The sequence below is a fragment of the Penicillium pulvis genome, assembly GCF_028828015.1.
Source record: "Penicillium pulvis strain IBT 33274 chromosome Unknown contig_23_segment0_segment0, whole genome shotgun sequence".
Classification (NCBI taxonomy): Eukaryota; Fungi; Ascomycota; class Eurotiomycetes; order Eurotiales; family Aspergillaceae; genus Penicillium; species Penicillium pulvis.
The window spans coordinates 4,366,346-4,381,218 of record NW_026643075.1 but is presented as its reverse complement, the minus strand read 5'-3'; the positions used below and the strand labels follow the sequence as shown (position 1 = coordinate 4,381,218).

Here is a 14,873-nt window from a genome sequence, read left to right as displayed (position 1 = left end):
CAAGGATAGACGCTGGACGTTATGCCCACTGGTGGGCCATTCAGGTCCTAAACAGCTGACGATGCTTTTCAGGGTTCTCCCTCTCTTTTCTTTATTTTCCTTTTTGGAGCTGCATCTCGGATGTTTAGGTTACTCTTGGCCGCACTTGCAGGTGCTTTGTTTACTTTTTGCTTAGTCTTGAAGACGTATATACAGCTTCAATACAGCCTCCAGGCTACAATTCTGGTGTTTCTCAATTTTACTTATCGAAGCTTGGCTCTGAATTGCTTTCCCCCATATCCTAGACTACTGAAAGAAGCATAGACCTAGGTTTCCGTAGTCTTCCGGTTATTCAATTGTTGTGGCGTGTTTCCGCCTCTGGTGGAGAGCCTGCCATCAACGCGTCTGGTTGATTCCAATCTTGGGCAACGGCATGACTAATTCAAATTTCATACACCAAATTTCACTTAAGTAGATTCATTTGATTTGCTAGATATAGTATATGATACCAGGAGGTATCTTCGACGGAGATTTATTTCTGGATGTCTATTGACAATTTCGGTGACCAGAATGTGACATTCTTGTCCGACGAGAACACCTCAGAGCCATAACTGAAGATACCCATATAGTCCGTGCTAGAAGGGTACTCATCTCCGCTAAGCTCGTATAGATCGGTGATAAGAGGATAGATATCTCCAGTAAACGTATCCGTGACGTTAGTCGCCACCCAGGTAAGGACGTATTGCTCAACATCATTTGTACCAGACCACAGGTCAAACGTTGTGCCGTCCAATTTCCTCGTGGTCGTCGTCTGGTTTCCATTCGGCTGGGTTGAATCGCCAATCTTGGCAAACCACACCATCACCTCGTACTTTGCCTTACTACTGTTCTGAGCGGCCGTTTTGTCGCTGTCGAAGAACATATCGACCGCGACGTTGAAGTTGGCCGAGTTGGCAGTTAGATCCGTTGTGTTTGTTGATTCCGCGGGTGTATCGCCCACACCGTATGTCCATCGGAAATCCATTGCGATCTCCGTCATCTTCTCTAGCTCTATAGGGAGAACTCCGTCAACCATGATGTTGGGGAAGGCATGCACTGGTGCGGTTTCTGAGCCGGGGTCGAACTGCCATGTGACGGAGAACTCGGGGGCGGTTGTTTTGGTCGGGTAGGTTTCATTATTGAATGTGGTGATCTTTGATATGCATTAGTAGCGAATTCGCATATGTGGTCTCAGACATTTGCGTAGAGTGCTCACATTCATGCAAAGTGCACCTGAAGTGCTATCCGTAACACCCCATTGGTTAGGGTTTACTAAATCCTCCGAGTCAGCCAGTTTTCAACCTCGGCGAATATTCTAAGCCTCAGTCAACTTACATGTGAACTGTTCTCCTGTCGAGGCTGGTGTAATGCCGTACGATAGCTGGCAGTAGATGGTGCTGTTCACACCATTGTTGGTGACGGTACTACCGCCAGAACCTGTCGATCCTCCGCTTCCAGTGCCGTCAGTGTCTCCGCTGAACAGAGCCGCCTGTCCATGATTTGATCGGTAAGCGTCGATCCCGAACAATACCCCTAAACTGGCACCGATTGGAATAGCAAGGAGAACGCCATTCACCAGTAACCTTGAGAGCGCCACAGCCATGTTTAGAGTAAGGCGAGAGGCAATAGGGGCCTACGGGTCTAGGGGAGGAAAAAAGATCCGAGAGTTCCGTCTTCTCGAAGGCATCTCGAATGGTGCATAAGCGGGTACTTAAGTGGAATCTAATGCTTGTGTATCTAATAAAAGGCGAGCGAATCCGCCTCATTAGTCCGAGTGGGGACTTAAGGCTTCACTAGTAGAACCTTGGGAGAGGCACACAAATTTGATCTTGCCCAGCACTAGGAAGCCAAGCGCATCGAGGTTTCTCCGAATACACTCATTAGCGCTGTATCGACACTGTTCGGGCCAGCCCGAAAATACAAATGCATTGTGATAGGTGCATATCGTGCTTAGCTTGTGGCAAGCCCTTTCTAGCGTCGGTGATGGCCCGGACACTACTTTCCGCGATATCCACATGCAGGTCCAGGGATGACCGTCGGGGCGGATCCGAGACTCCGAGGTCTTTGTACAGAGTACGGATACGTTAGCTCAAACACAGAATCAAGAAGTGGATCTTGGTGCGGCTCTGGTCGGGGTTTCAGGGTGTCCATGGTGCGTAAGATCAGGCCTACAGGGTGATCAATGTCAAAGCAATGTCAGTGAGGCTACTCAAACACTGTCACACTGTCACACTGACATGTAGATCACGTTGAATAAGCAGCATACTACAGTATAGGCGGTGTCGGGTGCTGCGGCGTTCATAAATTCCAGCGGAAGATTGGTTCACCTTGGCCCACTTTGCAGAGTTTTTCTTCCAGGGGCGCGCCTTACTATACAACCACGGAACGCCGTACAATGTGTACAATTTACCATACTAGTCTACTATAATAGAGGATTTCAAGAAAATAATGTTCGGTGGAGATATGCAGGAAGATGAATATTATAGTTACATGATGTTCCCCGCTCACTTTCGACAAGGAATATCCCCGGCTTGCACGCACTTACATGATGAAAATTTGCATCCGCGTCCGTGTTGGCCGTCCTGGCAGCTCGCACCTGATGGTATCCCAGCGGTTGTACGTCTATGTGAACCCTCCGGAATATTGGCGCGCTACGTGTAGATTTGTTGTCCGATGGAGCGTTAGGTGTCATGGTTGGTGGAGGCTCAAAGGAGCTGATTTCGAGGGGGCCAGCTGTCGCAATGATGAGGCTTTGGCAGAGGTGGGGAGGAAAAGGATGTGGGGGAGTAGTGAAGGGAGTAAGAAAAAGAAAGCTATGAGATAGTATCACCACCTGCGCGCTAGCATATGCATGTCTTGGAGTAGAACCTAGTGACCCCGGAGAGCTCGGCGCCCGCGATGCGTCGCTGAGGTCTTTTTGAAGTCCGAGACCCCATTGTCTTGGCCTTGCTGACCTGCTGGTACATAAAGCCAATGCGAATCGAGTGACACGAATTCCCAGACGAGTTTCTCGCAAAGGCCCGTGTTCCCAGTCAAAGTTCCGTGTGAGGAGCGAAGTGCGCGCCAGCGAGGAGTCAGTGCGGTCACACTGCAGGGGCCGATTATTTGACCTTGTCTTTTCCCCGAGAGTATTCTTTGCATGCTCTCGCGGCTTTGGGGTGATGGCTGCGCCTATCGCCTCGGTGCCTTCGTCCAGATGACCCTTGAGAGACGAATGTACCCTGTGTTGATAATCGGCATTGCATTGAAACGAAGTTGTCAGTAAGAGAGCAGAAGTAGGGAAGCTGGGGGTAGGTAGAGCGGAGAACATCCGATCAGCGAGATGCATTTCCCTGTAGATCAATGTACAAAGGTGCAAGAGCTGATGCAAGAGCTGGTGTGAGAGCTGGTGTGAGAGCTGGTGTAGGAGCTGGTGTAGGAGCTGGTGTAGGAGCTGGTGTAGGAGCTGATGCAAGAGCTGGTGTGAGAGCTGGTGTGAGAGCTGGTGTAGGAGCTGGTGTAGGAGCTGGTGTAGGAGCTGGTGTAGGAGCTGGTGTAGGAGCTGATGCAAGAGCTGGTGTGAGAGCTGGTGTGAGAGCTGGTGTAGGAGCTGGTGTAGGAGCTGGTGTAGGAGCTGGTGTAGGAGCTGGTGTAGGAGCTGGTGTAGGAGCTGGTGTGAGAGCTGGTGTGAGAGCTGGTGTAGGAGCTGGTGTAGGAGCTGGTGTAGGAGCTGGTGTAGGAGCTGGTGTGAGAGCTGGTGTGAGAGCTGGTGTAGGAGCTGGTGTAGGAGCTGGTGTAGGAGCTGGTGTAGGAGCTGATGCAAGAGCTGGTGTGAGAGCTGGTGTGAGAGCTGGTGTGAGAGCTGGTGTGAGAGCTGGTGTAGGAGCTGGTGTAGGAGCTGGTGTAGGAGCTGGTGTAGGAGCTGGTGTGAGAGCTGGTGTGAGAGCTGGTGTAGGAGCTGGTGTAGGAGCTGGTGTAGGAGCTGGTGTAGGAGCTGGTGTAGGAGCTGGTGTAGGAGCTGGTGTAGGAGCTGGTGTAGGAGCTGGTGTAGGAGCTGGTGTAGGAGCTGGTGTAGGAGCTGGTGTAGGAGCTGGTGTAGGAGCTGGTGTAGGAGCTGGTGTAGGAGCTGGTGTAGGAGCTGGTGTAGGAGCTGGTGTAGGAGCTGGTATAGGAGTGATGTAGGAGCTGGTGTAGGAGTGATGTAGGAGCTGATGTAGACCATTACACTTGCAAAGGATATTAGTATTCAAAGAAAGATATCAGCAAGATAAAAATAAATGCAGACTCTGCGACGGTCTGAGACCCAAACAAGGACATTATTTGGGGGGAAATAGATCGATATCATATCACTATAGCAGTCCGGTCCTTGAGTACATTGCGGCCACCGATGCCAGTATCTTGATGTCTGGAATGCATATTTTTTGCATGTTTTTTTGCGCAAGACAGACAAGTCTCCGTCTTTCGAACGGTAACGCAGGGTCTGCAGATGTTCCTACCCCAGGGCCCAATTGCAGGCTTATTTGCCAATGCCTTGGCATCTGGAACACGAAAGTCATACGATATTAGAACTGAAATGAGACAGAAAAGTCCGATAAAAGATTCCCATTAGGAAGATGAGAGAAGAAGTTTGAGAAACGGAGAAGACAATCTCACGGGGGCCCGAGAGGAACGCGAGGGGAGGTAGAGCTGTGCAACCTCTAGTCGTGATCCTCGTTTTCCTCCATCTTTTTGTAGTCCGATCTTTCGCATTCCATTAGCCACAGTTAATGTCTGGCCTCCACAGCGTTTTCCTTCCACCCTTTTGCCAAAGCCTTCTGCACTCGCATCGATTTTACCCTTCTTGCTCTAGAGTCGAATGGGTAGAAGGAAGACTGTGCTGACCTGCCCCTGTTCGAGTCAGTGCTGTGCAATTCGGCGCCAACTCGACGAAGCCACACACAATCGATTCCAAAAAAAAAAAAAAAAAAAAATTCCCCCTTCAAGCTGAATAGCAAGTACCTCCTATGATTACGCTGGAAGACTAAAGTTTAAATGAATGTTACAGTTGGAGTATATCAGAGCAGTATTACTGAATGAGAGTGGCAAGTTTATTCGATCATTCTAATAATCCTCACGTATGAGCCAGTATACAGTCTGCACAGCTCAAATGGGTGACAATACTTAAGTTAGTATCGCTGCTGGTAATGTCATTCTTAATTCGTAGCAAAGCGACTTCGTTGGCCACCGAAGCCTTTCCTGTTTCGACATCACGTAGTCGCCACCCTAGCCAATGATCCTAATCACCATCGATTGATGATTCGCACCCGATATTTTGGCCCTTGGAGTGACCGGAGCTTCTGATAATCTTTTTTTCGTTTCCGAGGTCACTGGTAATCTTGCTTTTCCGTGTGTGGTTCCAACCGCGATTGGCCATGTCCATTTCAGAATGAGATTCATCATTCGGAAATACTTTTCCTTGTCGATGCTATCAAGATACACTTTGCCTGTCAGTGGCCTAGCAGTGAACTCTTGAAAATTTAAGATCCGCGTAAAATGAACGTGAAGCGTTCCATCGTAGTATGCGGAAAGAACGCGACAGCGCCCCGTGAAATCAACGACTACAACGAGTCTCTTTATATCCTGTTAGGAATGTGGCGACAAAGGCCAGGGAAATCGTGACGCTCACCGGGGAAACACGATCGAAGGTTTTTGAAGGGTTCTCCTTCACTGATCGTCTTTGGGCGTCAGCGGCCTTCACCAGATGGCCCGCCACCACCACTACCTCTTCAATCGAAGGAAGCTCATCATTGCCACAGGATTTGATATCCGCCCTTGCCCATCCGTGGTTCAGCCCATTCCTCCCAATTAAGCGGCTATGGACCTTCTTCGGTTCTTCAGGACAGTAGGGCCGCGATACAAATAGTGAAGCGTGGGGGATCTCATCATGTACACACATATGAAATTCCTGCGACTCCCTGCGCGCGGTATCCCTTTTGTAAATCAAACGTTAGAGAACTTGGAAGTATTAGATTGAAGTGTGCAGGATTTAAGCTCACCAGTCATGGATCCAATCGTATCGGCTCAGGGAACTATACAAAGGCGAGAAAGTAAGTAATCTTCACACCTCCAGAAATCCTGCAGGAAACCAACATACTTGATGCAAAAAAACTTGCTTCTTATATCATTATCCAGATCAAATGAGTACGAACGAAGGGCGAGGGATATGTAGGTGTGTAAGCCGTGTTCTATCCATGAATCGGTCTTTTGATTCTCGAAGTCTTTGTTCAACAGCCGAAGAACACAGTCCCGATGGAGCGAACTTTTGCAATCGTTGGAGATGTCTGGAAAATCCCTTCTGGGAAGAAAGTAGGGTTTGTCGGGAGGGGTTATATCACCGGTTTCGATATCGAGATGATGTAGCTGTACTCCAAGATCAGAGGTCTGTATGCCAGCCAGACGTTGGTCGGGATAATCGAGGAAGTTTTCCCAGGGAAAGAGGGAGCGGAGTATCTTTTCCAACTCATCACACTGCTTCTGGCACAGGTCATACTCGGTTTCCATCTTGACTGAGCTTGTACTGATTTGAAAGGGTATCTGGAAGGAATGCGTGGACGATGAAAAGAGAAGGAAAATTTAGGTTGTTCAAGTGTAATTATCTAGGTGACGGAGGTGGCACTGAAGATCCTGGAGCGACTGAATTAGGCATAGTACCTATCTGGCATAACCTTCAACAGGCATCGGAGCTTACCCGGTTTAGAGGGGACTCGGCACCGTTCAGACTATGTGCCACAATGCACTTCTATGACAAATCAACTGGTAATTATTTGAAGACTGAGTGATGGAATGTTAGACGTTTGCTTAGCTATGATAGATCTTTATGTGACTGCGTATGGTTTTCTTGTAGCAATTGGTGACATGTGCTGGTTGTAGAGGTAGTCGTCGACAAAATCGACCTGAGTCTTGCTGTTGATGAGAATTGTCAGAGTCGCATGATTGTTCCCTGGACTATTTCCAGCGCTTGACTGACAGATAGCATTCTCTCTTCCCTTCATATCTCTCCCATAGCTCGATGTTCCGTACAGTTCTATGCTCTCTGCTTCCTCCTGTTCCCGCTAGTGACAGAAAATTAAAGTGCGAGTCGGCATGTGGTTCATGATGGTCTCGTAAAATCTCGTCTTCTTCCCGAAGCCAGGAATCTTGAGCTGGTGATAGCTGCCTTTTGCTTGGGGCTGCTTTCTAGGAGGATGGTTTCATGGTGAATACGGGTGATTTACTACTCTATCTAAATAGAAACTATCTACACTAGCTTCGTGTGCCCCTAATACCTCATGGGAGGTGTCAGGAGATAGGTTACGCCATCCTCGCCGCACAATAATCGATAGTACCTACCTACCTACCGCGCTAACTCCTTTGAACGAAGTGCGTCCGAGTGACGCCAATATCTATACTCTGCGACGAAAAATTGCGAAGCTTGCGTAAGTCGTATGCTCTGTTGCTCCAAAGCATCTATTTATAGGCCATTAGCTCATAAAACAGCTGGTCAGTCGTGCTTTAGTCGATGTACTTAGCTGCAAGTAAATCCTCAGGAAGGGCATCGATCAGGTGCCCAATAATCTTCAGGAATTGAACGGGGTATATGTTCCGTTAAGTCGGTTTATGTAAACATATTGGGCGGCATGGCAGAGCATCGTTCCGTGGCCGTCCACAGTGTAGGCGTCGAGGCCTACGTAGAGCTGGTGAAATAGGTCACAATGGCCCAGCCATTTAGAGCCGGAGAACACTACATGTATCTCGCCAAAGGATCTCCGCTTCAGTTGGGTCGGCAAGCAGCGCTGTCTGGATCATACTGCTTATAACACCACAGCTCTTGGTAATTTGCTGATCATTCCCGTTCCCAGAATTCTCCAGTCCGGGTTCGGATCAGCTATAAACCTGAATATCTGCTCAGCTTTCTATGGTCTAAAGGTAAAATCACTAAATAAGGACAGTAATAGATGATTCAGATGATTATCAGTGGCAAAAACACCAAGTCTGTACTCCATGCTTGCCAGAGACGGTGTAACCTTGGAACTTTGTCAAATTTGTGTAACTTTGTTGCCCAGTATCCATACCATGCGCTCAAGGTAACCTCGATCATCTCTTATTGAGACATCTCTTGTTGCGAAATCCACAGTAACGAAACACAAGTTCGAGTTAATTTCAAGTAACACTTTGAAAACTCTACCATCGAAATGCCAATCAGCCATTCAATACATGCTTTTTGCCGTGAAGAAGTGGCGGGGGTGAAGCCTTTGAGAGGCGGTAAAAAAGAGTATTTCGGAATGGTTCAGACTGGTAGAATGCCACAGGACAAGATCAGCATCTATAGAACGTCATTTGCTACTCCATATACTTTGGTAGTCAAGCCACTTGAAATGTAGAGTTGCTAGCGCTGATCAATCAATAAGTAACTACATAGTCATACAAAGGGCTTTATTGAGTTAAAGGTCATCTGTTACCTCTCTATGTATACTAGGACCAATGGCCTTGTCGATCATCTTCCTTTTTCCTAATGTCGTTCTGTCAGGGGAAAAATACGGAGATGAAGAACGTGGTATATAAACATACGCGAATTACAAGATATTAGGTACTGCTACAAGCAGAAACCAGGTTGCTAGAGACAGGCAGGACCTTCAGTCCGCCCGACATCACGTGGTGAGTGTCGTCGTACCACTTCACTTATAAGACACATATAAAGCTAACTTTGGTTGACCTTGATAGCTTGCGGCTTGTGGTTCTTAACCCTATCTTCCAACAGGAGGCAGGGTATTTCGACCCGGGTGGAATCCGGACTGGTGTTTATTTGTATGCAGTTAAGCTCAGTGTGAGATGTGACTTTTTCCGGGAATGAGGGTAATCTTAGGTATCGATCTGCTTGGTTGGAAATATTTGTCTATTTACTTGGTTGAGGAGGGTTGCTTGTTGCCCATGTATTTAGGCTCTGTTTTGCTGGCCTTTTTCTTATTTCTTCCCGTCTTGATTTTGATATCTTCGCTAAATGCATCGATGATTTGCGGATCGTCCTCTTGGTTCGTGAGATAGGGGCTCTAGATAAGCATGATAGCGATGGACCTAAAGGATTGTAAGATATTATCCAGCTTAATCAATTATATTGTAGCTACATGTGCTATTCCAACACTGGCCTTTTTGATGCTACCCAAACTTTGCTGCTCTTTTTTCCCTATGCCCAGGTGTCTGACTTTCCAACAATACTTGCCTTTTTGATGCTATTCACAATTCACTTTGTTGGTCTTTCCTTTGAAACCGTGTATCTTTTTCATGGGTCTTGGCTTGATTTTGGACCCCCGAGATCTACAATGAAAATTTAATACGGTACTCTGCCCAGAGAGTAGAGAAATTCCAAGGCTTACATCAAAGTCCTGGATATACGTGTATCAAGATCAAACAACAGTAAGAAAGACGGCGAGGCGTCAACACTACTACCATATCTCGACACCGGGGCAAGTACCTATCGGACTACCCGAGGTCGAAGATCAGTACTAGATTTGGAGCTTCTTCTCCGATCCGAGATCGCTACCAATCCCATACTCCATAGGCCCACTGTGACACCCACACGGAGCCACAAAAATGGGCCCACTCGGAGTTCCCTTGTGCTCAGGGTGAATAGCGTCTTGCTAAGCTCGGACGAACCTCGGTAGGCTTCCGCCATAAAACCTTGGAATACTACACAACATATTAGGGCACAGACATGTATACCGATATTTTTTACGCGTATAAAGTTGGAGGTGAATATTTCCTTTCATTATTCTCTCCGTTCTAGTTATGATGATTTGTAATTTGTACTTTGTATCCCTGTAAACCCCGGATTGAATCGCATGGGGCCCCACATTCTCCCCACACTGTAGTCGGCTCATGTCCTCCACATCATCTCGCACGGCCTGAGTTGGACTAGTGGCTCGTACACCCGATAAATGCCCGCGCCTCTTCCTCTCCCGGAGGCTTGTTTGTGTGGGCTTGAACACGAGAAATGCTTGATTGCAAGGACTATCTTGGCTTTCTACTGAAGATTAGATGAGGCGGACTACTGAAGAAAAATGTAATATAGTACCACAATCCACCACTTGGGGTTCTGTTGATACAAAGGAATAATATAATCTCCGCAGCCTCAGAGCTTCAGGCCGCAACATGGCTTGCATTCCCCCGAGGTTTACCCAGCCTCTAACCGTAACAACGTCACCACCGATGGACTAAGCCCACGGAAAGCACCCCACGGACATCACCCCACGGGCAGCAGACCCTATATGAGCCCATATGCGGGGTTGGTAGTCTATTAGATTCTCGTACAAGTTGCTGTGGAGAGGCACTAGCGCATCTGATCAAAATGGCTTGTCAAAACAGGGAAACTGACCTGGAGATCGCACAATCAGACCGGATCTCACGGGATGAGATCACCGGTGAGCAGGCCGAGCTGCAATTTTTTGCTAAGTAGATGAGGTGACTCGCACATATAAGAGGAGCGCGGGCCTTCGCCTGTTCCCCTCGCCCGTGGACGCGTCAAGACACTTGCGATTTTGGGCACAATGTTCTTAGAGAAATTTGGCCTGACATTGGCCGTTTTGTCCCTTTATGGACTTGGTCATGCTGAAAGCGATATTACCTCCGATACTTACTTCTATGGAGATTCCCCAGCTGTATACCCGTCGCGTATGTCCTCTTATGTCTCCCCTCGATCCGCTCTGTTTATGCTGTTATAGAGAGACTAATGGCATAAAGCAAATGGCACTGGAACTGGTGATTGGGCTGCAGCCTATAAGAAGGCCACAGCTTTGGTTGCGCAGATGACATTGGAGGAGAAGGTAAAGTAATTGACATTTTAGTGCATTGGAGATGAATTGACAAATTGTTAGAATAACCTCACTTTTGGAATTGATTCTACGAGCACGAGCTGTGTTGGAGTCATTGGAGCTATTGAACGTCTTGGATTCCCAGGCATGTGCCTTCAGGATGCGGGCAATGGAGTTCGCATGGCGGATTTCGTGAACAGCTACCCGAGTGGCATTCATGTTGGTGCTAGGTAAGAGAAGAACACTATTGTATGGCGCTCATCACTGACATATTCATAGCTGGAATAAGTCCCTTGCTCACGACCGCGGGTGGCATATGGCGGGCGAGTTCCGGACAAAGGGTGTCAATGTTGCTTTGGGTCCTGTTGTTGCGCCGATGGGAAGAACCACCACGGATGGAAGAAACTGGGAAGGTATGTGTAACTTCAAGTGATTGGGTGATATGTCTAACAAATTACAGGTGTTGCTAGCGACCCATACCTGAGTGGTGCACTTGCGGCACAGACCGTCGAGGGCATGCAAGGCCAAGGTGTGATCACGAGTGTCAAGGTGAGTTCGTAACAAGCGCGATGATCCTTAAAATTCGAACTATTACTGATCAGATGATCCCTTATAGCACTTTATCGGCTACGAACAAGAATTATACCGGAACCCTACAGCCAACTCTGATAACCAGACTGTAGAGTCCGTCTCCAGCAACATCGACGATAAGACAATGCACGAAGCATACCTATGGCCATTCCAAGATGCATTGAAAGCAGGTGCTGGAAACATCATGTCAGTTCATGGTCAACATATGTTCATGAAAGTGACTAATAGAATCTAGGTGTTCATACAACCGTATCAATAACTCATACGCCTGCCAGAACAGCAAAACACTCAACGGTCTACTCAAGACAGAACTCGGCTTCAATGGCTTTGTCGTGACAGATTGGTATGGTCAGCACTCTGGTGTGGGCGCTGCACTAGCTGGTCTTGACATGGCCATGCCCACTGGTGAGACCTACTGGGGTACGGACTTCACTAAAGCCATCACAAATGGTAGTGTTCCGCTCTCTCGCCTGGATGATATGGCAACAAGGTATGTCCCTCCCATGCGGTACTATCGATATGAGCCCAAGCATGCTAATGTCGACACAGAATTATCGCAACATGGTACCAGATGGGTCAGGACTCGTCGACCTACCCTTCGCTAGGAGTTGGAATGCCTTACAACATCAGTGGACCCCATAAGATTGTCAGTGCCCTCACTAAAGAGGCCAAGCCTACACTTTTCGAAGGCGCCGTGGAAGGCCATGTCCTCGTGAAGAACGTCAACAATTCGCTGCCTTTGAAGTCGCCAAAACTGCTGTCTGTTTTTGGATGGGATGCTACCGCTCCCTCTCAGTACATGCCCAGCAATGTCCTCGCAACGGATGCCTGGGAAGATGGCTATGAGCCAGTCCTGTCCTGGCTTAGTGCAATGTCTGAGACCTCCGACATCACCAATGAGCCGTATGATTTCCAGGTTGCTTTCAACGGCACTCTGAGCGTCGGAGGTGGTTCCGGTGCCAACGCGGGTCCATACCTTAGTGCACCTCTGGACGCCCTCCAGCAGCGCGCATACGAGGATAACACCGTTGTCATGTGGGATACCGGTGCCAACCCGGATCTACTAGGTGTAATGGAAGCATCAGATGCCTGCCTTGTGTTTATCAACGCCTTTGCTACCGAGGGACTCGATCGCTCCGGAACATACGATAGCTACTCCGATGCCCTCGTGGCCAAGGTTGCAAAGACCTGCCCCAACACAATCGTCGTCATCCACAATGCCGGAACCCGTATGGTGGAATCATTCGCCGAGAACCCCAATGTCACTGCAATTGTCTTCGCTCATCTCCCCGGCCAGGATTCCGGTCGTGCTATCGCTTCCCTGCTCTACGGAGATGACAACTTCAGTGGAAAGCTCCCGTACACAGTTGGCAAGAATGAATCCGACTACCCGGCCTACTGGCACGACTACGCAGTCAAGCCCTTCGAGCTGTTCCCGCAGTCCAACTTTACCGAGGGTGTGCTTACAGACTATAAGTGGTTTGATGCAAAGGGTATCACGCCACGCTATGAATTCGGCTTCGGTCTTTCATACACCACATTCGCATTCTCGGGGCTTAAGGTTTCCTCTGTGGAGGATGGTATCGCTGCCTATCCCAGTGGTGTCATCGAGCAGGGTGGCCAGGTCGATCTATGGGATAGTATCGTCAAGGTTACTGCGACGGTCAAGAACACTGGAAGCAAATCTGGTGCAGAGGTTGCCCAGCTCTACGTAGGTATCCCCGGTGGTCCTGTTCGACAACTTCGTGGATTCGACAAGGTTAAGATTGCGGCTGGCAAGTCTGCTGAGGTATCCTTCTCACTGACCCGTCGTGATCTCAGTACTTGGGATGTTACAGCGCAGAAGTGGCACCTCCAAAGTGGAGAGTATAAGATTTATGTTGGTTCCTCGAGTCGGGATCTACCTCTCACTACGACTCTGAAGGTTACCACCGACTAGTCACATAGATCGCAGTATATTTCCTAGACTTGCAGAATTAGATCATTATTCAACGTTGGATTCAGAATTCAATATCTTCGTAAGGTCAATAGACCTCCCAAGCTCGAAGGTGCTCATCCATCAGACCCACTTCCGATAACGATAAGCCCGCAGCTTAACTTTCTCACCTCGACCCCGTCACCAACCCAGAACAACCAAACCACACACAATGGTCAAACCATTAACATTCAAAGGCGACAAGCCGAAGAAACGCAAGACCCGCACGGAAGATAGCGACGGAACGGTCACAAAAACCCGCAAAACCACCACCACAGAGCAAGAGAATGAAGACGAAAACCCACCCGACGACACAAGCTGGGTCTCAGCTGACGCGCCGACCGATCTGGGCGGTCCAATCGTGCTAGTACTACCATCCGATAAACCCACCTGCGTAGCCAGCGATCCGAACGGCGTTGTCTTCGCGAGTGAGCTGGAGAATCTCGTTGAGGGTGACGCAGCGACAGCCGAGCCGCATGATGTCAGGCAGGTCTGGGTTGTCACCAAGGTTGCGGGCACGGACGGGTTTAGTTTTAAGGGGCATCATGGAAAGTATGTTTTCCAAATTTCCTGCTCTAGCTGTGTGGTTATGGTCGTTGCTAATGCATGTTAGATACCTCGGTTGCGACAACCACGGATTATTCACAGCCACCGCTTCAGCAGTCGGACACTACGAATCCTTCATCGTGATACCATCCCCCGATATCCCCGGAACATTCTATCTGCAGACCCGCGGTGGAGATGCGGAGACTTTCCTTTGTGTAAAGGAGAATGCCAAAGCGTCTGCTGGTGTGGAGATCCGTGGTGATGCGGAGAATATCTCATTTGAGACTGGTGTGCGGATACGTATGCAAGCAAGGTTTAAGCCGCGACTGAGGGCGTCGAAGGAGTCGAAGGCTTATGAGAAGATTAGTCAGAAGGAGTTGGAGGGGATTGTTGGGAGGAAGTTGGAGGCGGAGGAGGTGAAGAGGTTGAGGAGGGCGAGGAGGGAGGGTGATTTTCATGAGGTTATGTTGGATGTTAAGGTTAAGGGAAAGCATGACAAGTTTGCTTGAGGTCTTTGCATTCAAAGGTTTCAAGATATACAAATTATGGTGCTCAGGTTGGATGCAGATTCCCAGAACAAACTCGAATCGTCTAAGCGCAGGGTATCTATTTGGTGCTTGCGATGAAAGCTGGAGATAAGATCTCTGAGTCAAGTCCAAGCCACGGCTCCACAGTGGATACAAGTGATGAATCAAATCGTGCATCTCGCTATATATCACAAAGGCCCATTATTATAATTGGCTACTCATAAGCATTAAGCAATGAACACACTACAAGAGTTATATTGAATATCCTTTCGAGGAGAATAAGAGGGCTAAACGTGTGATGAAGAAGATACGCCAAGCACATTACAATATGACTTTCAAGTATCTGCAAACCCTATATCTGACCCATCTTAGCTTCGATTCCCATATCATCTCCCACAATTTTGTATAGCTAAA

General features: G+C 48.4%; 4 protein-coding genes across 4 annotated transcripts; 2 read left to right on the top strand and 2 right to left on the bottom strand.

Moving 5' to 3' along the window:
• Positions 1–511: 511 nt before the first annotated feature.
• N7503_005932 (uncharacterized protein) lies at positions 512–1,655 on the bottom strand (the record flags this gene model as incomplete). The annotated part of the gene is made up of 3 exons (XM_057065479.1): positions 1,354–1,655; positions 1,235–1,290; positions 512–1,171 (listed from the first exon to the last, which is right to left on the bottom strand). The coding sequence occupies exons 1-3, from the start codon at positions 1,619–1,621 to the stop codon at positions 512–514; spliced, it is 984 nt and encodes a 327-aa protein (XP_056923222.1). The 5' UTR covers positions 1,622–1,655.
• Positions 1,656–3,332: 1,677 nt separating this feature from the next.
• Positions 3,333–4,603, bottom strand: N7503_005931 (uncharacterized protein; the record flags this gene model as incomplete). Its single annotated transcript, XM_057065478.1, has 2 exons — positions 3,333–4,223; positions 4,556–4,603. The coding sequence occupies 2 exons, from the start codon at positions 4,601–4,603 to the stop codon at positions 3,333–3,335; spliced, it is 939 nt and encodes a 312-aa protein (XP_056923221.1).
• A 5,953-nt stretch (positions 4,604–10,556) lies between these two features.
• N7503_005930 (beta-glucosidase) lies at positions 10,557–13,350 on the top strand (the record flags this gene model as incomplete). Its single annotated transcript, XM_057065477.1, has 8 exons — positions 10,557–10,680; positions 10,750–10,832; positions 10,884–11,050; positions 11,100–11,233; positions 11,281–11,369; positions 11,437–11,597; positions 11,647–11,901; positions 11,961–13,350. The coding sequence occupies 8 exons, from the start codon at positions 10,557–10,559 to the stop codon at positions 13,348–13,350; spliced, it is 2,403 nt and encodes an 800-aa protein (XP_056923220.1).
• A 208-nt stretch (positions 13,351–13,558) lies between these two features.
• On the top strand, positions 13,559–14,441 carry N7503_005929 (uncharacterized protein; the record flags this gene model as incomplete). Its single annotated transcript, XM_057065476.1, has 2 exons — positions 13,559–13,938; positions 14,000–14,441. The coding sequence occupies 2 exons, from the start codon at positions 13,559–13,561 to the stop codon at positions 14,439–14,441; spliced, it is 822 nt and encodes a 273-aa protein (XP_056923219.1).
• Between the last annotated feature and the right edge of the window lie 432 nt (positions 14,442–14,873).